This window comes from Corvus hawaiiensis, chromosome Z (genome assembly GCF_020740725.1).
Source record: "Corvus hawaiiensis isolate bCorHaw1 chromosome Z, bCorHaw1.pri.cur, whole genome shotgun sequence".
In the NCBI taxonomy this organism is placed as follows: Eukaryota; Metazoa; Chordata; class Aves; order Passeriformes; family Corvidae; genus Corvus; species Corvus hawaiiensis.
This window is the reverse complement of record NC_063255.1, coordinates 2,934,476-2,959,230: the sequence shown is the minus strand read 5'-3', so window position 1 is coordinate 2,959,230 and position 24,755 is coordinate 2,934,476. Positions and strand designations below refer to the sequence as shown.

Below are 24,755 nucleotides of genomic sequence, written 5' to 3'. Positions count from 1 at the left end.
GTGTTGATTTGATATGTCTCACAGTAATTTTAAGTTTTGATTTTGCCATAGTTTGTTACACATTAGAGAATAGAAACTGCTTTTTTATTGTGGTTGGAGCTCAAGAGAGCTGGGAAGCTGCATCTGATAAATTCACATCATTCATGTGACATCTTAGTAGCAAATTCAAGGAAAATAGTGGGTTCTGGTATGCAGAGGTGCAGACAAGCTAGTTGTCTTTCTAGTATACTAATGAAATTACCTGGATTTTTTATAGGGTTCATAAACTGAACTGTCAGTGGTTTTTTTTTTTTTTTTTTAATTACAATACGCTCGGGGTCTATTAAGAAATAAATTTACCTGTAAAAGTGCAACTAGCTTCAAATTTTTGTCACAGGAGGTATTCTTATGTCTTGGCTGCAAGCATGTCATGCTTTCTGCTTGTGTTGTTAGGTCTTGCTTTCCATCTTGGGTAACATTGGTAAGTAATGTAGTTTTTCTGGAGAATATTATGTGTCTTCAGACAACTCAAATTATCTGCCATTAAATGTGATTGTTGTTTCTATGGGAAAATACTGCATGAAAGGAGAAAAACAAAATTATTGGACATAGCCTGTATTATCTTGGTACCAGGTTTTCTTGAGTTTTAGTGCATTATTGAGGAAAAGAGGTCTTGCAAATTCCTTTCCTAATGATTCAGTCAGTGTAGACACAGTGCATGACTTGAAGAAAATGTATTTTTCTCATCTCTTATATTCTGCATCTCTGTTCTGTAAAATAAACAGACTAGCGAAGGGTAATGCAGTGGGTCACTAGCTAACATCAAGGAACATTCCTGATTAGCCTGAAGCAGTCTGTTTACAAGTAGTTGATGTCTGAGTAAATAGTATGTAACCAAAGAGTTTAAAAAGCCTTGCGCTGGAAGGTCGTGGTAGCTTTTAATGCTTTCTTTGATCAAAGTAGTGATTTTTTTTCCTACTGACATGCTGACCTTTATTTTGTGAGTTTCTTTATTTCCTTTCCTCCTGCTTTGACGCCTTACAGAAGAAAAAACAACCAAAACCCCCCAAACTCAAGACCACCCCTGCTGCCCCAAAACCCAACAACCCTCATTCCCTTCCCAAACCCCCCAGAACACCAAACCCCACCAAAACAAAAAAACAAAAGAAAGCCCCAGAAAATCAAAACAGAAGTTATTGGTGCTATCGTTTGGTTTACAGGAGTCTACTATGAGAGGGAAAGTAATTTAAGATGTTGCCATAGCTGTTCTAAAAGCCAGCTTGGTAAGAAGTTAATCATCGGCACTTAGTTCAGTTTCTGATGTGAGGCAAATTTTGACATTTTCAGTGGTTATTTCAGTTTTGTACTAAATGTGTGTTTGGAAGAACTACTTTCAAGTTTTAAAAACCTTATCATAAAACAGTAAGCAGTGGGTGGGAGCCTGCTTGGGGAGGTGCTTCTTCATGGTGTCCCCTCTCAGCTAAGCTTCAAAACAAAACATTCATAGTGCTGTAGTTTCCTGGTCACCTGCAAGTTTTCCGTGGTGTATTTGAGGTTAGTATTTGAAGGCTTTGTCCCGAGCCTTGTTTAACCCAGAAGTGGGAACTGTGGTGGCTCTGTGGACAGAGGAGGGGTCCCTCAACACTCCCACCAGCCCTGGTTGCGGAACAGGGGCTGGTGTAGCACTTCACTCTGGGTGAACTGCGTTGTGCACATGGGAAATTGCCCTGGGGGAATTGGTTCACAGAAGCTTCAAGAATTTCTCTGCTTAAGGGGCCATTTAGATGTGCAGTTGCTGCGTAGTCTGGAAAAGGCAATGGGCAATTTTAGTTCAGTCAGTCTTGAGTGGTTTTTTTGCTAATTGCTTTTGCTGAGCTATGGTTGAGTGATGATGAAGATGTGGGAGCAGAAGGCTGGGCTGGATGACCGAGACTTACTTCCTGATCTGGTTGTTTTTTTTGGTTTTTTGTTTTTTTTGGTTTTTTTTTTTTTTTTTTTTCTTTGTAATTTTGTCTTTTCTTGCTGCTGTCAGTGCTATGCTTTTCTGGCACCACATCAGCCACACTGCCTTTCATGTTTCCTTAATACAGGTAGGAAATGCAGGTTTTCTTACGAGTAATAGGAAGAGGACAGAGGTGGGGTGAAGAAATAATCCACGCAGAAAGGTTTTGGTCATCCTTACCACCCCACCCTCTGCTTCTAAAGGTGGGGCAAGAAAAGATGTTATTTTCTATTAGACTTCATAGTAACTAGGGAAGGGCAGTCCTTATAATACAAAAGAACATCTGATATTTCAATCTGTACTACCTGATCACCATTCAGAAAGTTGAAATAAATACTTTTAAGTAATACAGCCATGATATATAATTAATTACACTAATATGAATATTAATGTGCAACAGTAAGCCAGTTAATTTTAAAACATAATGATAAATGTTATTCTTTTGAGACTGGGAACAAAATGGACTTTCCCCAAAACATATTTGTAATTGTGGTGTATATACAGACTTTGCATCATAAGTGCATGTAAGGAATACCTGATTATACATTCTTTGTGGCCATCACTTAAAAGTTTGGATGTAGTTGTATCCTGTTCTCTTGTTAATGATGTAGGTATTTGAAAATCAATCAAATAAATTGTGAAAATCTGGGAAAATCAATGCCCTCGGCACATGGAGATATGTGTCTTATCACTCTTGGGTTTTGGTGGAGCCATCTGTAAAGCAGGGTTGTGTTTCTAGGATTAAACTACACAAACTTGGTAAACTCATTGTCATATGCTTTGGTATCACCTGTGTGTTTTTATGCAGACTGAGCCTCCTGCCACTTTTTTGTCACTTCAGCTGGATTCCCCATGCTGCTTCTAGTAGAGGCACCCCAGATAAATATTCCTGCTCTTGTCATGACTTTCATCATTTGATGTTCCTGGTGTCCCTCTTGGCTTTGACTGTTTTTTCTGGGAATTTCAGAATTTGCCAGGGTTCAGTCACTGCTTCTTTGCAGTTTGGTACTCTAGTTAAGCCCTTCAGTGGCCCTGTTTTTTTCTGTCTTTCCGTCGAGAAAGTTCCTTCTTCCATGAGCTGGTGCTTTGTTTTCAAGCTCATCGTGTGTGAGTCAGGAAGCTTTCTCTCTGGAAACCTGTTTTAGTACTACGTTTCCTTATTCCTTCTTAGGAGACTCCATTACTTCAGATCCAGCTTCTTCATGGAGAAACTAAATTTAATGGACAGTAAATTTTATCTGGTGAAAAAAAAATTTGGTTTTTGTAGGAAGGAAATGACCAGTTTATAGTGATGTCTGTTCCTTTCCTTGGCATGTGTGTGGGTGTCTGGATGATAAAACTGAAATCTTGTATCCTATTTGATAAACATATGCACGTATTGATTACATGGATATAATTAGAAACTAATTCCGCATAAATAGGCAAAGACAATTTTATAATAATTTGTCTGTTGTTGTGGAGCTGTTTCTTGGTAGATATTCTTAGTGGTTTCATACTCCCCTAGTTAATCCTTGTAGCACCAGTGCTGTTGCTGTGAGTTGTCAGTTTTGTCTTGCAGTCTTGCAGTGTGTGGATTGTTTTCATAAGAAAATCAGAGAAGAGAACTACTATGGTATTTGTGTTTTCCTTTTTTTTTTTTTTCCAATTTTTCTAGTTACCAACCCAAGCAAATATGTTCCGTTGGTGATTTTGTTTTCTTCCCCTTCAGACTGTGCACACAAGATGAAACAGTCTGAGGCCAGAACTATAGGATTACTTATTTAAAAAACAACATGGCAAATAATTTTTTGTTCTTCTCATTCTTCGGATTTCCAATATTTTTCCCTCCAAAAAGGAAAGAAAGAAAAACCTTCTTGTCCAGACTAGTGGTTATCCAGTGAAGTTCTTGAATTTCTTTTCTTAGGGAAACTTTTTAGCCAGAGTATATTTGTTAATTTTCAGTCTTTAGCTTTCTCTGCCATCATGCCTTCTGGATACTGTGATCAAATCTTACATAGGAGTAATAAATCATACACAGAGTGCCTCCAAAGTGGTACACAACAACAAAAAAGGCTGCTTTATAATGCTTTGGCACAGAGTAACAGTTCAGATATTTCAAAATAAATATTCAAAAATGACACTTAATATAAATATATATTTTCCATTCAGGAAACTGAGTTGATAGCATATCATCTACAAAGTAATAGATCTACTTCCAGATTAATTGTTTAAAAAAAGTTGCACATTTGTTAGGCACTTCCACTGTATTTATCCTTAGTTGTTATTTTAAGGACCTTAAAGAATGCCAATATCAGAACCCAGCAGTTTTAATCAGACTAAACAGTTCAGTCTTCCTTTCCTGTAATCATTATAAAATCTTAATTTGTTTGAGAAAGGGCAAAGTGGCCTTTATTAATTTGGTCAGTGCTCAGGGTCATGCTTGTCAGCTGAATAAACATGAAAAGAAAAATATATTTATCTCCTAGTGGCTTTTCTTGGAATTTGAGTGGGGATGTTGCACTATTCATTCCAGAGCAAAATAGGTCAACTCTCTTAAATACCTCTTTCTTTCCCACAACTCCAGAAGTACTAAGAAATCACGTTCCTGAAAATTAAATTAAGTACTGGATTTCCTATTAGTTGTGCAACAAGCTTAAGTCTGCAAAAATAAAATAAGCTCTACCTTCTGAATTTGTGTTGTAATCGGGTACTACTGTTCCAGTTAATGAAAAGTTAAAATACTTCAAAGTGGTAAATTCCTGTGGCTTTTAAAATCTGGTCTCACTTGCAGAAGTAAGTAAACCCAGAGATCAAAGAGAACTGTCATACATTGATCTTTCTTTCTGAGGCTCTGCTATTATAAATCCATAATGTTATAGAATGGGAAATGCAAAACGTATCCCCTAGATGCACATTATCTTCAGTTGTGCTCCTAACAGTGATTGGAAACCCACTCTCTCTCTGTGAGTCATTGTCTTAGGTGATCTGCAAAGGTGTCTTTTTTTTTTTTTTCTTCTTAACCCTTTCTGGGTCTATTTGTGTTACTGTGTATTTGAGGTGTACACATATGTAAGTAAAATCCGAGGTGGCCAGCCCCTGCCCCCCCCCCCCATTCCTCGTTAACGGAAGAATGTCCACTTTTACCCAGGATATATATACATCAAGGAGTAGGTAAGGGGTGATTAACTAACTGCATTAATCTGAAAGTGTGGCCATGATTTCAAATAATGAATAATTTTGCCATTTCAGTGATTAAAATTCAGAGCAGATGATGTAATAGTGAAGATGTGCTAAAGGTACTTGAACATCATGCACAAATCTAGGCCATTTTAGGGGAGTTTATGATGTAAATGATTATCAGTGTGTGTGCAAATTAGCTGCTTCCAGGGGCTGTGTTTCTTCTTTGACTTTGATCTGAAATGAGGAAATTCTGATTGAAGTAGAAGAAAAATATTGTATAAAACTTCTGTGCTTAAATCTTCTTTATGCTGTGCATCAACAAGGGTACAGGTTTTTTTTTTTTTTAAGATTTAAAAATAATACTTTCTGTGCTAATCTCCCATCTTTCTGTGTAAGACTTCAGGGTATAATTTCTTGAATAAAAAGCTATTTTGGTAATTCTGAGAGCAATGTGGGATTCTTTTGTTTGTTTGTTTGCTTGAGACTTCAGTATCAACTGGATTTTTAGTATAGGAATATATATTTGTAAGTGTTTAGATCTGTGTCAGAATCCTTTCACCTTGGGCATTTCAGGTTTTCTATATCGGCTCTTTAATTTTGAACGGCTAAATTCAAAACTTTGAGTGATGGTCAAAGAATCCCAGCTCTTTGCAGCATGAAGGGAGAGGGATTTTGAAGGATGGAAGAAAATTTTCTCCATGCAAGTTATAGTTTTCTTTCACTTCTCACTTTCTTTGTTTTAAATATTCCAGTCCCTTTTCTCAAGAGGAACATTTTTTTGTGTCTTTGATGCTCTATTCTGTTCAGGTGCTTGCCCTGCTCAGTGTGGCAGCACATTTCACTACGTTGGTGGTTAAAACAAAAGCCAACGGATGCAAGAGTCATGATTATAAATCGTAAACCACCTTTGTAACCCCAGCAGTGCTGTGTAAGCCAGTAACTGTGGCCCTAAGCTCAGGCATTTGAAGTGGTCCTGTTGTCTAAAAATGTTGGCATAAGGTCCTGATGTAGAATTCCTATGTATTTGCTTGTCTAATTGGTTTTTTATCAAATCAGACTGAAGTCAAATGGTAAGGCCTGGGAACTGTATTCTGTCAGTTAGGGTCCTGATAATAAAAGGTAGTGTTGTTTTGAGGTAGTGATGCTTTAGTGGCCTATTCCAATAAGTTTCTGGGCACTATGATAAATTATCTGCAGTATGGACTTCTATATACAGATTTCAGGAGCTTTGTGTCATATGGACAATACAGACTTTCCTCTCTTAAGATTTTTGAGCAGGGGTTGATGTGAGCAGGTGAATTTCATATTCACCTGGAAAGCAAAAAGCTTAGGCCTGACTCATGAACGAGCTTGCAGTTGTTAGCAAAAGAGAGCTTTCAGCTTCTCTGCTCTTTTAGACAAGCTACTGTTAAAGGTAGGATAGGAGCTATTAGGGAATTCATTTTTCATAATGCAAAAGAGGGAGCCATGGAGATCTTCCCCCAAAAGGGTTTACTCTGGTGCATAAATCCAGTGCATCAAAACTGTAAAAGAGGGATCAAACAATTTCATCAAAAAGTTGACTCTTAGTATTTAAAGTTGATCTGTAAAACTTTTGTGTTTACACTTCACAGCTAAAAGGTAGAATACTGATCTTCAGTTTGCAGTGTTTGCACCACGGCTTAGCAATTGTGATTTATTTTATGCTCTATGCTAGCTAAAGTTTATTTCTGGTCTCTGAATATGTGGAGGTAAACCATTGGCACTACTTAAGCCTGTATGATAGTGAAACAAATGAGGTCATGTTACTAGACCAGCACACTTGATCAGTATGATTTTTCTCTTCTTGACTGTAATGAGAAGTTGTAGAAACTCCAAAGTGTACTGTACTTTTTGTTTGGTGGAGTCCGTAACAGTAAAGTTTGATCAGTCCAGAGAGCTGATATTTATATGCCTGATGGCTGTCTAAAAATGCTGGCTGAGATGTTTCTTAATAAATGAAGTGTTGTGGCCTTTAAACTGCTGTGAACGTAGGAGAGATTGACCATGGAATTTGCTGTCTAAATGAGAATTCTATCAATAAAGATAGTCTTAGGACCCTTAAGACCTTGGTTTAAGAAAGGTTATACTGCTGAATTCAATGCAGACATTCTGCTGGTCAGGCACTTCAAGATTTTTCTGTCAGCATCATCACATTTCATCTAAATATTTTTGTGATTGGGCCATCGGCTGTCCTAGAGGACCATTCTCTTAGTAGTGATGTTAACTACACATACTGCTGTTGTGAAGACACACATCCATTTGTTGGCTGTCAAGGACTGCAGCCTCACATGCTGAACATCTCAGGATATCTTTCAGCAGCCTGTTCCTGAATATTTGCAGAACCTTAACTAAATGAGGAGAATGGGACAGAAATCTGAGATCAGATTTCTGTTTTATGCTTCATTATAAAAATAAGTGGTTTACAGGCAGTGCATAATGAGCCGCATACCCTGAGGTCGTTGTTCTGGAGATAAAACACCCAGCAGTGCCAGTCATCTTATGGGAGCAGTAGAGAAGCATATCTGCAATACAAACTAGAGAATAATGAAGACTCAAGTGGTAATATGAAAGCATAAAGTGTTAAACATTAGGAGGTTTGCATTGCTTCATTCCTGATTCTTCTTTGCCTAACAGTGGCCTTGAGCTGCTTCCTTTCTTGTACTTAGACCAGTAAATTAATTTAACTTCTGTAGTTACGGAAAATAGCATCCACTGTGGAAGCATAGTGGCTACTTGTGAAGATACGTGCCAAAGAGCTTGGATGCAGTAGTGGATCCTGACTGAAGCTAAGATGCCTGTAAAGGGGGACAGATGAGCTTGAGTCAGGCAGGCAGGTAGAGGATGGAATTGCCTTTTCTGTCTTCTTGCAGATTCCTCTTTGCTTCCTCCAGACATCTGGGAAGTTTCTCCCCTGCCTGCCACTTTGGGGACGATATGAGTATGGAAACTCTGAACCAGGAGCCTGAGCTAAGGTGTTAGGAACTTCTGAAGATTACTATGTTAATGAAATGCTGTTACAGAGAAAATATTTGTGTTAGTTTTGGTTTGCTGCTCGAGTCAGGATTTCTACCAGTGCTGTATTTCTTCATGAGGCTGTAATGTGTGTTTGAAGCTACAGCATGGTAGTAGCCTGGAAGAGATTTACGGTCCTTCACATTCTTTAGCAGTCATTCATGGAGAGTCTATTGTTTCATGTTAATCTTGTGTGACCTCCTGGCATGCTGGCAATGTAAGATGTGGGATTGTAGGAAAGGCCATTTAATTGATAGTCTTTGTATGGGGCATGAACAAATGTGGCGCAGCACCCTAAATCTTGCTGCATGCATATAGTTCTGTACCTTTGCATCTGCAAAAATAGATGAACCGGTAGTATAACCGGGGAGAGTATGGCTTGGGAATCTGAGTTAACATCCTACGTATAAAGGATAATTTAGAGTGGTTACATTTCTTATTAAACAGATACGCTATTTGTGCTAGTTCCTACATGATTTTATGAAATAAGAATAGGCATGTGTGCGTTTTCTATCCATTTTCTTTGTTGAAAGGTTGCTGATTTCATTGTCTTTGGACAGCACAGTGTGTACTTGTTCAAGGAAGGAATTCTGGATTCTGTATTCCCTGGATGGAAAAGGACTGTGGGGGTAGTAGTCCTACAGAGTAGATCCCTAACTGAGATCTGGATACCTTGGTTTATGGCACAGTTCGATTCATAAAAAGGGCCTTGAAGTGTTTGGTATTGTCCTTCCTAGGGAGGAATGTGCTGCAGAAATATTGCATGGAGTTACTCCCTCCTGAGGGACTTTGATAGGATATGCTGCCGATTGATTAGATGCTTGTAGTCTTCAGGAAACCAAATATTAAAGCTATATTCTGCCAAATCAATTAGATACTTAAACAACATTATTATTATTATCATGCAAAATATGGTCTGTCTTTCCCAAATAGGTAAGGTAACATTCAAGTATTAGTCAGAGGAAGTTTAATGATTGCTGAAGTATGAATCAGTGTGGCATTGCTTTGAGATTCAAAGATGTTTGCCCTCCTGTCCATAAACTACTTATTGTTACCAATAATTTTTTGAAGTTGATATGAAAATAAAGATGAGGTCATTAAGAAACCAATTTGTGTATCCCAGTTGCTGTGTTTTACCTGTATTTTTATTCTAAATTCCAAGAGGGGAATGCATCAGTCATGGTTTAACCCCAGCTGATCACTAAGTACCACGTAGCTGCTCACTCACTCCGCACTGTCCTAGTGGGATGGGGGGGAAAATTGGAGAAAAGTAAAACACATGGGTTGAGGTAAGAACAGTTTAGTAATTGAAATAAAATAAAATATAGTAATAATAATCTTCATCTTGGTTTAAGATGATTCAGTGTTTTTCTTTTTTGTGAAATAGTTTTATTAAATAACTTTTAAATGCAGTATTAAAGATGTCCAGTTAATACAGCAGTTGAACATCGCTAAAAAACTGGGTTAACTCCCACAGTGATACGTAGTCACACAAGTCATAAATTTCAAAGCTTTTAGCACGGCATGTTTTTCCTTGTGGAATCTCATTAGTATGGCTTAGCAAGATTGTTTTATTTGAATTTCAGGCTATGGTTTAGTGAATTACTGATACCTATCAGAATCGAAGAAACCAACTAAAATGAAGTGAAACTGTACTGTAGGTGATAAAGATATATCCAAAGGAGATTCTATCTGTATATATAGATGAAACTAAGGAAGTGTTCATGATGTCATGTTAAATTATTCCAAATTGCTTCTCCTTATACTTGAGAGATCCTGAAAAATTAGATTGTGTGGTTCAAGAAAGAAGTTGTCTTGGGCCTTCTTTGTATGTATGACATGTTTGGTGCCAACATGTCAACTATTTGAATGAAAAAATGGTTGGTTTCCAGACAACTTTGACTCTGTATCTCATAATTTTATTAGCCTTTTCATCCCTTATTCTGGGTTTCAGTACTTTTAAATAAGATGTTCATTTTTCAAATCTGTGCTGTTACATGTTTTAGAAACTTTAAGTTTTAAAGAAAAAACATAGAAAAACCAGTATCTTTGCCCTCTAATAGCTTTATTAGTTTTCAGATTTTGAAATGGTAAAAATGCTTCTGTATTTTGAAGCCACTGTGTGGAATTGTTCTAGTTGATAATCTCTGTAACTGTACACAGATTAAAGGACTATGTGTGATTTAAAATTTCTGACATTGACTTAGACAACTTCTTTTGTTTTTTGAAAGACATAGGGTTTCATTATTTAGAGTAAGAAGGTGTAACCCTGAGAATACAGGATGAGGTATGGTGCTTACTTGAAATGAGTGCACAAAGCTGATTTACAAGTCAATTAAAAGTCCAGCTGCCTTACAGGCAAGAGATATCGAGTAGTCCCTGATAACAGAAGGTGATCGACAGCACTCCCACTAGTAGAAAGTGCAAAGAAAGTTGAAGAAAGACCCTAACACAGTGTGAAACATCATGGGTAGAATTGTACTTTATTTTTTACTGAATCAGGTTACTTCAGGAAAATATTATTATAAAACCCTTCTCATTGAGAGGTTACTACCATCCTGCAGACATTGTAGTGCTTCTGTGCTGAGTCCTACAATGCAGACATTTAAACGAAACTTGCATTAAATTACTTATGAGATTCATGGTGATACCAATCAACTGCTATAATTTAGTATATGACTAATCCTTGTAATTTAGAGAGTTTTAAGTCATACTGAACTTCTGAGGAATTGTGTGTAAATCTCTGAGGTGATATGATCTATAAATAAATCTCTAAAAGGCATACATCTTTTGCTGTTGATTTTAGATTTTCTGTATGAGGGTGAAGAAACCATAGCAGCTCTAAACAATTAGTAAAAAATGCAGTTGTTTAGATTTGGATGCTTTTTACATGTCCATTTTGTGGTTCCCTACAACATATATACTAATGTCTGTTCTTTCAGATAAAATGTGTGATACATTCTGCTATCATTTCCTTGCCTAATGGGACTTAATATAGGATTTTTTTTTAATCTAAGTAGAGTTCTTTTCTTCTCTCAGCCATCAATATAATTGTTTTAAATAGCTGGTTGTTTAATTGGAAAAGGCTGCATAAGAAAGACAGGACGAGTAAGGGTTAGTCTACTTAATAAGTGTAGGTTTTGCAATGGGGCTGTTTAGAATGTATGGACAGTTACTTGCTTAGATCATACATAGAATTAAATAGAGGGGTGGAGTATTTAAAATGATCTAGTGTCACCTCTCTGGTTACATTCTCACATGGTCTTCATGTTTTTTCCTAATTGTAGTACTACTTAAAGTCATCAGACTAAAAAAGAATAAAAATCTTTCTTAGGCTGGATAGTGTTAATAATCTGTTCTGGTAATGATAGACCTGGGTAAATTGTCTGAGACTGACAAATGGCAACTTAGAGATGATTTGAAATGCAGTGGAGGCACTTAAAATTACAAACATGGTTCTTGAGTATTATCCTTAACTACAAATCTGTGCCAAATGCGAATTGGATTGTGCACCCTTGCACCCAGATATTCTTACCCTTCTGATATTTTTTCTGCTAATTTTGCTGGTGAGGCTAAAGGAGAGGCATCCCAATCTCTGAATTCTGTGTTAGATGATGAGGGCAAAACTATAAAGCTATCAAATAAATGCCTTATTCTAGTTCACTTTCAAACGAGTTCAGGAAAAGGGTTTTTCATGGTAGCTATTGTTCGGTAACTGTGTGTGCTGTCTTTCTCAGCACTGAACGGGAAGAAAGAGATCAAAAAGCCCTTGTCTGCAAAGTCTCTTGTGGCGAGGCTGCATTATTTAAAAACTTAGGAGCATGTTAAAGGCAAACTCAGGAAAAACCTGCATTTTCTGAATGTGTCTCTGTTGCTTGTTAAGCTTAATTAAAAAATACAAGGAGATACACCTACCGGTAATTATCACTAATTTGTGCTCAAGGTCACACATTCACATCACTGGTACATTGATCAAATAAAGCGTTTCTTTTCTCAATCAGACTGTAAATTAACAATGCAGTCCCTTCACATAAATAATCTTGCTTTCGTCCTGCATTGATTTATGGATCAACTTCAGGTCCATTACATGCTGAGAACCTTTTACTCCAAGCTCATTTCGTCATGGGTTTCTCTCTTTTGTTTTGTACCTGCCTTGCATACATGTGTTGTGATTCCCTTTGATATGTTATTCCTAATGAAAGTGATGCTGAATTTGAAGCTTTATGTGGCAAAATGGATTATTTAGTATTTTAATAGTCTAAATAAAGAATAATAAATAGAAAATTTTTTTTTACTTATTATGTGTAAAGATTTTATTACCCATTTTTATGAGTGTTGAGATCCAGTTTAAACCCAGAAGAGCAAAGAAAATTAAGTCTCTATGTATAAACCGGAAGGAACTTAGAAGGTTCAAAATATACCCAAAAACAAGATTAAAACCAAATGAGGTTACATGTTGGTGCCAAAAAATTGATATGTTTTATTTAATAGTAAAAGAGGCAAAAAGAAGGAAAGAGGAAAGAAAGAAATAGAGAAAGAAGTGTGTGTGAGGGGCTAGGGGACAGGGAGAGGTGACAGGGGTTAGGTGGAAGCATATCACCCATCTGCAGGTACCAGTCACGTCTCGTTGCTCCCCTCCATCTGGTCTGCTGGTGGTGAGGGTCCCCCGTCACTGCCACACGTGGCCACAGATTAATCCCACGGATTAATACACGCTGTGGGCAGGTGGGAACGCCCAGGTGCCTCCCTTGCAGGGGGCCAGTTTGGCACTGTCCCTTGCCACGCTGAGGGTCTGTTGCATCATCTCTGGTGTAGGGTCTGGGGACCCCTTTGGGGGGGTCCTGACCAGAGGCTTTTCCAACACACATCTAAAGCCTTTCTCCCCCCACCCTTTGGTGTGAGGGTCTGTGTGAGCCTGGCAGCGGAATAGCCCTGGAGCCATGATCTCCACTCCTGAAGTGTTAAGCTTGTGCTTTTTGAATGTCCCCAGCCCTGAGCTGTTAATTCATTTTATATTCATCAGCGAGTGGTCCAAGGCCTCTCAGAGCACCATTCAAGGTGTGGTAGTCTTCTCTGCAGCTTTTTTTTTTTTTTTTTTTTAAACAGTAATACAGTTTTAAAAGTCCTTCATGAAAATGTTCAAGTCATACACTATTATATTTCAGTCTCTGACAGTGAGGTACTTGTGATTTCCTGTGGCTGGAATGCCCAGTTATACTTAACATCGCTTACTAGTTCTTAACACAATTCTTACTAGAAAGCTGCATTTCAGATGTGTTTTCCATTAGTCAGAGGAATAAGTTAATGAGTAGGAATTTTGTAAATTGCTGAGAAGGTCCCTCAAATGCTGCATTATGGTCAAGAAGCTCTTGCTGTGCTTGAAACAATAGTTTTTCAGAGTGGTTTGTTATGGGGAGCTAGTCAGTTGAACCAGGAATGTTTCAGCTTGCATTTTTATTTTTAATTTTGCTGTAACTGAGGGAAAAGTGAGACCTAATTGAGCATGGATGGGGCAGATAGACTTGAATAAACGATTAGTTTTCTGAGGCTTCCAGTGTGATGGAATAAATGAAACCTTTATAGGTAGTCTAGGAGCTCATTGGAGAATGTGAATGGAAATAGATTTCATAAAGAACTAAACTGCTTTTCCTTCATTAGTATTCATGGTATAACAAAAAACCCGCAACACACCACCTCTTTTCAGAGTATATATATTCTCCTCTGAAGTTTTTTTTCCATGAGACAAATGATTATAGTGTCAACAGCTGATTAAGATGAATAGGCTTCTTTCTTGTGTATTTCAATTATTTTTTTTTCTTTTGAAAGTGACTTTGAAGGTTAGTTTTTCTAAATTTTCATCCTGCTAGTTAAAGAGCCAAAGCACTGGAGAGGTTTGAAAACGGTGTGTGTGGGGATGCCTTCATATGCACAGAGCATAAATACATATTTCCATGCATTTGTCATGGATTTGTTGACCTGTAAAAAGGATTATTAAAATAATTACGGATGAAAATTTTGCCTATAGTGTCTAAAATATCAAAGTTCTTTTCAGTTTGCTGTGTAGCTAATTCCTGCTTTCATTGAGAAATTAAGGAAATACTCAATGTGGCTAGTTTAATGTCTTTATCTAGAGCAGAGCATAGTGCATAGCTAATGCTACTAATGGCTCTGCATATGATAATAAGAAAATGAATACAGCCATAGCAAACTGAAGAACAAAAAGCTGCCAAAGAGGTGGCTTTATCCAGGAGAAGGTAAGAAAATAGTACTTTGTCACAGTATTAATAACTTTTGTTTAAACTTGCTGGTTCCTACCGTTTTAGCTGAAAACTTTTATTGTCTTTGTTCTCTCCCACTTCTCAAAGTAGATAAACCAGTGAAAACAAAACAACCCTCTGAAGTGTGTGCTTAGTGTTAGGAAGACGTGATTTTTTGCAACTGGCTCTTCCCTGCCCTGCCAAGTAGTTTCTTTGTGGGGACACAGCGGGGGTCAGCCACTGCTGCTCCTTAGTGTCCATGGGCATGCTGGAAAGGATCAGAACTGCTGTGTTGATGCCTGCTCCTTAAACCTTCGGTGTCTTGTTATGTCTGAAATAGCATGTGTGTATGTGGGGGGGTTTCTGCTGCAGGTTTCCAGCTCTTGTCCCTTTGCCCCAGCAAAGGTGTTTCCCAGATCCCAGGAGCTACCCACCAGGATTGTGGTTGGGTTGTGTCCTTGATTTCCCCCCAGACTGAATAGGGTGCTTCTGCCAGCTTTGTCTTGCTGCCTCCTGGCTTCTCTCTGGGTCTTTTGCAACAGGCAGATGTGGCAGTAGTCACAGCAAATTTCGCCACCATGGAATGCTTTTTCCTGACAAGATGGCCATCAGGACAGGGGCAGGAAGGGAGTATCCTTCCTGCTGCATAGCAGTGGCACGCACTGCTGCACATCTGGGCAGCTAAGGGTGTGTTTTCTTTTTTTATCTACTTTTGTCAGATCCCTTTTAAAAGCTGTGGAAGCAAAGGTAAATGTACATGAGCATGTTTTCTGATGCCCGGGCAGCGCTTAGAGGAGCTGTACCACTGCAGAAAGTGAGATTTTTTTTTTCCAGATGGTACCCTTGCAGCAGAGCTGAGTGGGTTTGTCAGACCCCTGGGACACTGCTCTCTGTTTTCATGCTCTTTTTTAGTTCACTTCTCAAACAGACTTCCTCACAGAATCTGCTGTGCTGGATCTGGTCCCTCTGTGTGCTTCCTAGTAGGGCTGACCTGTTGAGCTGCTGCAGCTTCATGCTGGCTGGCAGCCTGTTCGTGATGCTTTGATTTCACTTTTTTGGGAGTGCTGACAGTTTTTCCTAGTTTGGAAATGATATTTTTTGTCAGAAGCAAAAGGCCTTAGCACATCATGTGCATTCTTGAGAAGGTACCTGTATGACTGTCAGAATAACATGAAAAAGGGTTGATGTTACCCGCAAGTAAAGTGCTCTATGTGATCCCTTTTAACCATGGGTTGAACTATATTTATTTAGAACTCTGCTCTGGTTTTTGCTCTTGTTTTTAGATCCTGATACGATGTTTGCAGAACCTGCTATTTGTTAATCTTTTGATGTTTGTTAAAGCTGGGTGTGTAAATCCAAGGAGACTGAGGGCAGGCTGAGTTATTGGAGGCAGTGTCTTCAATGCAAATACTGTTGCTTCCTTTGTTTCCTGGAAAGGGAGCAGTCTTTCTCCGAGTCTGTATGTACCAATGGAGCACACAGGAGGCTTTCAAGAACTGAAGGACTCTGTCGTATTGTAACAAAACTGTTCAATCTTAACAAGGGTAAAGTAATAATTGGCTCAGACAGCAGTGTGCATGCATATTTATAGGCCACTTTTTGGCCTTGTAGAATACTGTAAATGCTGTGCTTCCTTTTCTGTGGAATTGTGTGTAAATATGTTTCTGAAAAAGCTTTGGATGCAAGCTGATTTTTTTTAACATAGCTATAGCTAATACTTCAAATTTGTCTGAGTTGTATTTATTTTCTTTTAATTGACCAGACATCAGATATGTTTTCAAGAAAAAATACAATTGTTTTAAGTGTGGATTTGCATTTCTAGAATGAGTGGGGAGTGGGTAGCAAGATAATGTGGTTATGTCTCTATTGATCCTTAGCAGAATTCTTAAAATGTTTCTTTACTACCTAGGATATGATAGGTAAGATGCTATGGAAAAACATCATGACTTTGTTTGCTGCTTCTCTTTATTTATGCAACATCATGTGTTCAGTATAATAAACTGGACAATTTTGAATAGTGACTTCAATTATAAGCACTGTGTTTCTGCATGTATGTGGGATGTAAAATCAATAAATACAATGGTTAGAAGTGATGCTTTGTGAATCGCAGAGCTTTACTGTGCTAAGGACATGTTTGCAGTGCCAGTTGCACATTGCAGTCGTGTAAATCAAGTGTTACTGTATGAATGATTAGCAAATTTGCCTGTAAACAAGACCTTTTCTGTCTCTTATCCTTTTCAATCCACATTAAGCCTAGGATCTTTCTTTCTGTCTGTGCCATAGCTGACAGACTGGTGTTGCTGTCCTGACAAGGAAGCTGGAGGTCACGGGGGGAAGTGGGATAATCCAAGGCTTGCAGTCTAGGACTAGAATGGCAGATGCCACTAGGCTGGAGAACTAGTGAGATCTTTCAGCCCAAGCTGAACAAGACCTTTCCCATGGAGAGATGTGGGATAAATAGTCACCTTCCTTCTTGATCTATGGTGGTGGAAAAAATACCTGCTTGTTTTTGAGGAATTGTGGTAGGAAGCGGGGCAAGAAATGGGATCTTTCCTATCCATTGAAATCCTTTTAGCCTGTTGAGTCTTTCTTTGTATCCACTCTTTGCCTTCATTATCCATGGCTTCTTGGAAGTGGTGCTGGTTTTTGGAGAAGTTTCCTTTTATCTCTGTGTGGTAAGTTATTTGTGGTTCTGTGTTCTACAGAGGCTGCTCTGAGAGATGTGAATATTCAGAATAATTGCATTGTTCTCCAAACCGTACTCAAAACTAAGGTGAATTAACATTGCTTGTGGGTAAAGGGAATGTAGAGTATTTCAACCATCAGCTGATATAATTGGAGCTGCTGACAGTCTTGTTCGGCTGATGTGTTTGATATAGGTTTGTGGACACTCATAGCCCTAGATTGCTCAGATTGCACCCACAAGCAGAATCCTTCAAAAGCTGACGTCGTCGTGACCAAAAGCAGTGGACTTGTGTGTTGCAGACATGAGTTACTGCAGGACATCTGTGGAAATTTGGTTGCACCTCTGCTTGTGATGGTGCTATAAGACAGAGTTCTCTGATATCTATACTACACCACTGTAGCATTTCTTCTTCAAGTCTAATTTGGCTCTACTGCATTCTTGTCAAGTATCTGGAGTAACTAAACTGCAGTATGCTCTTAACTGACTAAAATGTATTTTAAAATGAATTCTAAGATGCTTTTGGATGGTACGATCCTATCTGTAAATAAGATTATATTCAGTGTTGCTCTCTGTGTCAGTGCAGCTAATCAAAACTCACGTATCTGTGCCAAATGTAATTAGACTTAGGGAGGGTATTTAAATGATAAGAACATACCTCTCCCCCATGCCCAGCTGAAGTAAGTTTGTATAGCTTGCCTCAAAAAAATACTTTGCTGGGCTATTGTCTTCCAGCAACTGTGCTTAAAATGCTTGTGAAGAAGCCGGACAGAGAGACAGTGTGCTGAGAGGAACCCAGTGTAAATAACATGAAGAAAGAGATTGATTTATATCAAAGCAGACTACTAGGAGTGTAAGGGGTTAATCACTGTTGAACTAGTGGTGGGTCATAGCTAGCTTGCTTCTGGCATAGCTTATGTCTGAAGATGCAAGAGACAGTAGGGATTTGTAAGGTTTGTGAAGCCATGCTCCTGTTAAGCATTTAACTTTACAATGAGAGTTTTTACTGAACGACTGAATCGCTCTTCAACACCAGGGAGGCTTCTGTACTTTTGTCTGCATAGGACTGGAGCCTGTTGCTTTCTCACTTCTTTAAACATCTGTGATTTGTCATATTTCTTGACAACATACTTAGAGTAATTTTCTTTCAGGACTTCGGGTTGATAATGGAAAAAACCCTAAACAGTAAAACCACACTGGATATTTTCTACTTTTGATACACTATATGTGAGAGTTTCCAGGTAATGCATCTCTTTTTTGGATTGGTGCCTGCCTGGGGGAGATGTAAAATGAGTGATGGTGCACAGCCCTTTTATGGAAACTTTAGGACTGAATATGCATACAGAGCATGATCTGAGGTAGAGAGAAGTTGTGCTGCATTCAGGAGGAAGAAATGGAATTGCTTAATAGAACATCTTTGTTCATATTTTTAAGACTGAATACTTGACCACTATTTCCCAGTTTCTGTGGGAAGTAGAAGTATTGCCTATGGAGCAATTGGGGGAGGTTGGAAGTGAAATATTTTGGACAGTGAAAGCGTAGTGGGTGTTGCAAAAAAAAGTGGAGCTGATCAGATGAGTTCAGTTCTCATTTCAATTTAATTTTTATTGAGAAAAGGCACTCCATGTTGCAACAGATCTCATCAGCCCAGAACAGTTTATTTTCCTTATCCTGGTCTTATCAGTGTGATTGTGTTCTCTTAGCTTCATTCACCTTGTACCATGAATTTTCTCTCCTGAAATGCATTTTCCTTCTGACTGCCTCACTCCTCATTATGTACTCAGCTCAAATTGTGCTCCTGAACACTGATGCAAGGTCTTATTTTGAATAAGTTGTCATGTCCTTAATTTTCATAAGGACATGTGAGCTGATGTACTTGATGGGACTATTTGATGATACAATTATCAAGCAGAGAATTCATTCTAGCTTTAGAATAAATATGTGATGGTAGATAGGTGGATTTAATGCTACTGAGGTTTTAAAAAATATTAGTATAATCCTTTTTGAGTAGGTGAGCTGTTAAAAGTCCATAGTACAGTATGGGAATAATTTTCTTCAGAAGAATGTATCTGATTCGATTCACACAGAAAATTAATAGCTTGAAGATACAGAAAAAATTGTTTGAGAACAAATTGATTCTTGTATAACTCAAGGAGACTATCACTCAAATTGTTTCTATAGGATCTCTAAATCTACGTGTAGAAGTCTATGGTAAGGATATTTTGATACTCTGTTCTATGTAGTTTTTAAACCTTTCTCCTCTAATAATACTCATTGTTCCCTTTTGTAAGGTTCATAGGCATGAAGGAAGCAAGTAGGGTTTTGTTAAAGCTTCTATCTCCTAAATTTTGCAGTGCTTCTGTAGAAATTCTTCATACCTATGACATAACATAGGCAGATTATTTTATTAAATGTATGTAAAAATGGATTGGAAGAAGTAAATGTTCTTCAGAGGCTGGAGTTTGCTGTGTGTTTTCTGTCTTTCAAAGTGCCTTTGTTGAGAAGGTGTTACTTAATGTTGGGGGAGGGAAGCTTTTAAATAAGTTAACTATCCATGCATTGTGAATATTAACAGCAGAGACTGGTGGCGAGATGTGCACTGATTAAAAATCCCTCTAAGCAGCCTGTATACGCTCTAAGGCTAACTTAACCCCTCCTTGTACTTTAGATACAGGGTACTCAAATACACTTGTTTTCACAGCTTTCATTTTTCACTGTTACCATTTTCTGGCTGAAGAATCCTGCCCTGTGTTATCCCTGTGCTCCTGAGGTCACTAGCATTTCTTTTCAAAGGGTGTTGAGAGAAGGGTATGGCTGCAGCCTGAGTGCAGTGATAAGACAGTGGGCAGAGCATGGGATAGCCAGATCCTCAAGGTGTAACATGAATGTGTGTCTGTTGGAAACTGCCTGCAGGGATACAGCTATTGTATTCCTTGCAACTTGGGGTCAAGCAAATTTGACAGATGAAATAGGGGTGCCAACCAAGCCCTGGTTATCAGCACATGTCCATATAGCTAGTAAGTAAATACCAGTAGAGTGCTAATTGTGGATGGGCAAAACTGAGTGCTGAGTGGAAGCAGCTTAGGTAAAATTACTTAAAATACCTCTGGTAGAATTTCAGCTGTCCTCTAGTTGCTTTAATGCTGTCCTGTGGACAGCAGTGTCTAATCTGTACCTGGTAAGATGCACAACCTGAACTCTCACAGTGTTCAGGTTCCCAGGAGGTATTTCAAATAAATATAACAAGTTTGAATAGGTCTTGCTAGTTATTTACTTGAATTTGATATAATCTTCTTACTGAATGATGGTAGTGTCTTTTTTACTGAATTAACCACTTTGTAAAATTTGAATATGTAACATGTTACGCATCTTTAGAATCAGATTGTGGTCCAAGGAAGTAGGATCTAATGTTTTCTGTTTGTTTCCTTGGACTTGAGTGCTCTGCCTGGTAGGATGGGAAGGCAGTTCCATTGAGGGCAGAAAGCCTCTCATCTGCTGCAAAGACCTTTGCTTGATGTGAGGTTTGACTGGGGGCTATAAAACCCCTCTAGTTCTGGTACATGTTGCTGTCTATCCTTTGGGAGTAGCACAGGAAGGGAGCTTGCAAGCCTGGATACTTTCTGCAGTCCATTTCTCTCCTATTTCCTGGGTGTCCAGAGCTCTTATGTCAAGGCTATTAAAGGCTATATCCTTGTCTACTCTTCTTGGTTTACTGCAGTATCAGTTAGAATGTACAGACTCTTGTCAAATACACGTTTTACATGCTCTTAGGTTATTTTGGCCCTTTGGAAGCAAAAATGAGTCTTTGGATAGCTTCCAGATATGCTTTGTTGATACATGTATAATTGTTCCTGTGAAGCAGGAGTTGGCCATCAATACGAAAATACTAAATCTTGTAGTTCCAGGTTGTTTCTTTGTAGTGTTAGACTTTATAAATGTCTTTTGGTGTGATAGAGTCACTTAGCAACAAGGAGGCAAGAGAATGCTGGCAGGGCATTGGCGTTAAAACTATGAGCTAATGGGGGCTAATATTTAAACTGTCTTAGCTCTCAAACATATTTTTCTGAAGCTGGGAAAGCATCTTAAATTATGAATTAAGACCTAGATGGTACTGTGCTGGTTTGTACTACAATGCTGTCTTAAAATTTCTTCTGAAACCCTGAAAGCTGTGAAAAGAGAGCACAGCTTAATTGGAAATAATGACTTTAAATCAGACTGCATGTTGTGGAATGTACAAGTCTATTCATTGTGGGAGTCACTTGAACAAACATAAAGGTTGAATACCTGGTTAAAAGGGGAAAAGATGAGAGGATGGAAGATGCAAAATTCTGTTATGTTGGCTTAAGTGCTCATGTGTAGGGAGCTTAGTGCATGTATTGATTTTTTTTCTCCCCTTCTGTCATTTAAAAGTTTGATGAATCCTAGTTCAGGGAAAAAGAGATTTAAAATGTGGTTGGTTACTTTGAAGTGTGAATCTGTTTTAAGAAAGAGCATGAATTTTTGCCAGTAACTCACCTAAAACCTTGATGGGATCATGTCATCTTCAGATGCTTGGACTAATTTGGAGTCTAGAACTAAAGCATCTCAGGGATCCATCCATCCATAAGCAGTTTGATTATTTGCTTTTGGACTTACATGAAAGACTCTGAAAATGGTGTTTTTTTAGAAGTCAGCTGTTGTCAGTTGCCTCCTTTTTAAAAGAGTAGTTTGTATTTAATTTGTAAATTCACCTTGTGAGGTATCTTAGAAGTTGTAAATACAAATATTTGTGATATGTCTGTGTTTGTGAAAGATAAATAGTAACAATGGTTAAGTAAATATTCTTTGTGACCCCAAAACCACTCATTTTAGGAAATTACTAAAGGCATGGGCTGTGAGTTAGTCAAATACTTCAGTGTCTGTTATGAACATGAATGAGCCTTAATATACTGAAGAAGCAGAATCAGAAATCAATTGCATTTCTTAATGCTTTGGAGTGTATGTACACTTCCAATTAACTGCAGATTTGATTAAGGAAACCTTTAAAACAACCCCCAAAACAATAACTAACCTGAAATATTAAATACATAGGGAACTAAACATGTGATTCAAAATGCTTTGTAGGGAAGACAGTACATTGCTGTGGGATTAACTGTAAGCAAAAATGGGCTTTGCTGTGCAGCTTCATCAGTGTTTCTGGTGACCTTGACTCCTTCCTTTCAGTGGACAAAGAGGATGAAGGAGTCAGGTATGCAGGTGATGTGTAGATTTTCTGGCTGATAAGTCTTGGTACACGAACTGTAAAAATCTAAGACTTAGACGTGCTTGGCTTCCTAAAAAATTGTAGTGAGAATTAGGGTTTAAATATTGCAGAAAAAAAATTTGAAGGGTTTTTCAAAATAATGACACCATGCTACTGCAGCACTTTGAGGAGAAGGATGGTTGTTAAACTTTTTTCTACTTTGTATACTTGTATATCCTACTTTTTTGTACTTTCTTTGTATTTGCTCACATGCATTTTGTGTTCTTTTTGTGGATTTAATCAAATGTTGAGACATTAGATGTATTGTAAAGACCACGCAGCTAAAATGTTGTGTGGGAATGATGACAGGAACCCAGTTTGAAGAACAAGAATCTATATTTCCACTTAACTTCAAAGTCAGTGTAAATGAATGCTTCTTTTATAAACAGAATAATTTAATTTTTTTCTCACCAGCTTTGATAAATCTGTTTGCTATTATTTCCCCGGACTGGGCAGTGGTTTTCACTTTGTTGATAGTGCAGTGCCATCTAGTGACTGCTGACATGGATGTAGGGAAAAATCGTCAAAGAAAAACGTTCAAGGAGCAGGTCGCTGCCTGGAATAGGTTTCCAGATCAGGTGGTTCGCAACTGCAGAAAGGCTGCATTATGGAAGGTTGAGTAAGCTTAAGTATGATCCCTTGCACCTTTAGAGGGGACCTCTATAAAAACTACTTCTTGTGTGAGAGTGATTGGAGGTGGTGTGAGCTGTTCAAGAAGAGGATGGCTTTCTTGCACAGCCAGACACAAATCTGGCACGTGCAAAATACTTCTTTTTAGTTAGCAAATTAGTTACCTTAAGATCTTTGGGATCTTTTTTTCCCAAATGTTGTCATAATCTTTAGTTGAAGATGTTTTTTCTTTCAATGAAGATAAGCATTTTAAACAGTACAGTTATATTTTTTTTTCTATTTCTTTGCAGCTTGATCACATATTATCACCCCCACCTATGCCTTTTCGAAAATCCAGCAGTCCTGAGGTGTCTTCTGGCCTTGGGAAGTCTCCTAAATTTAAGAGGCAGTTGAGTGAAGATGGGAGACAGCTCAGAAGAGGAAGCCTTGGAGGAGCTTTGACTGGTAAGTAATGTCACCTGGAGATGTAGCACTTGCGGAGCTGATGGCAACTTGACCCCTGGTGTTTGCCTTGTGGCTGAACTCCTTAGGGTAGATGTGAGCTCCACCTGGAGTTTCCATAAGTCTCTTCCACGTGGGTTCCCTGACAGTTAGCGAGATGAGTTGTGTTTGAGGTTCTGCCTCTATGGGCTGTGGATAGGTGGCCAAGCACAGCCTGAAAATGACCCCTATCTTGAGATTTTCATGACTGCGGCATTTATTTTGCTGACTCATGGGCATCCATCCATGGGATCACGTATATCTTGTTTCCTCAAGGAGTTGAAGTGCACGGATTACAGAATCACAGAATGAACTAGGTTGGAACAGACCTTTGAGATCATCAAGTACAGCCTATGACCTAACACCTCCTCATCAAGTAAACCATGGCACTGAGCGCCACGTCCAGTTTTTTTTTTAAACATATCCAGGGATGGTGACTGCACCATCGGCCTGGGCAGATGATTCCAGTGCCCAATCACTCTTTCAGTGAAGAATTTTTTCCTGGCCTCTGACCTAAACTTCTCCTGGTGCAGCCTAAGACGGTATGGTCCCTTCAGACTTGATTTCATTAAAGAAAAAGCAGTTTAGCCTCATTTATGTGGTGGAATACTCAAAGGGGAGGAACAGGATTACCAGCTAGCCACAGGCTGTGGACTGCAGCTTCTCCTCTGTGGAGCCATGCAGAGGTAGCAGGATGCTGGAGGAGGGCTCAGGCCCTCCCTGCCCCAGTAGCATCTTCCTAGATACTAGGTGCTGGTATTGTGACTGTTTACTGGGAGCTCTGTGGCTGTGATGGTCACTGAAGACTGATTGATTTTGATTATGGAGCAAATTGAATATAAAAAAATAGGGACTTGGTGTATTTCAAGAAAAATAAATTTTAAATTCACTAGAATTTTAGTTAAGTGTGTTCCTAAATACCTAATGGTTACCAGTTTGAAGAATTTGTTGTACTTGGCAAGAGGGACAGTAGATTTTAGTAATTTTACTGGAAGATAGAAATTTCACAGAATAACAGAATATGCTGAGTTGGAAGGGACCCACAAAGGATCATAAAGTCCAACTCCTGGCCCTGCACAGGACATCCCCGAGAATCACACCATGTGCCTGAGAGCATTGTCCAAATGCTTCTTGAACTCTGTCAGGCTGGTGCCATGACCAGTTCCCTGGGGAGCCTGTCCCAGTGCCTGACCTCCCTTGGGTGAAGAACCTTTTCCTGATACCCAACCTAAACCTCCCCTGTTTCAGCTT

At 38.6% G+C, this 24,755-nt stretch overlaps 1 protein-coding gene across 4 annotated transcripts in view; it reads left to right on the top strand.

The window, feature by feature from the left end:
• Positions 1–24,755, top strand: part of MAST4 (microtubule associated serine/threonine kinase family member 4) — a 286,033-nt gene that overhangs the window by 37,540 nt on the left and 223,738 nt on the right. For all 4 annotated transcript variants that reach the window (XM_048291032.1, XM_048291031.1, XM_048291030.1 and 1 more), the window contains exon 2: positions 23,315–23,468. In XM_048291032.1, the coding sequence (XP_048146989.1) occupies positions 23,315–23,468 (154 nt within the window). The remainder of the gene's footprint in view (positions 1–23,314; positions 23,469–24,755) is intronic.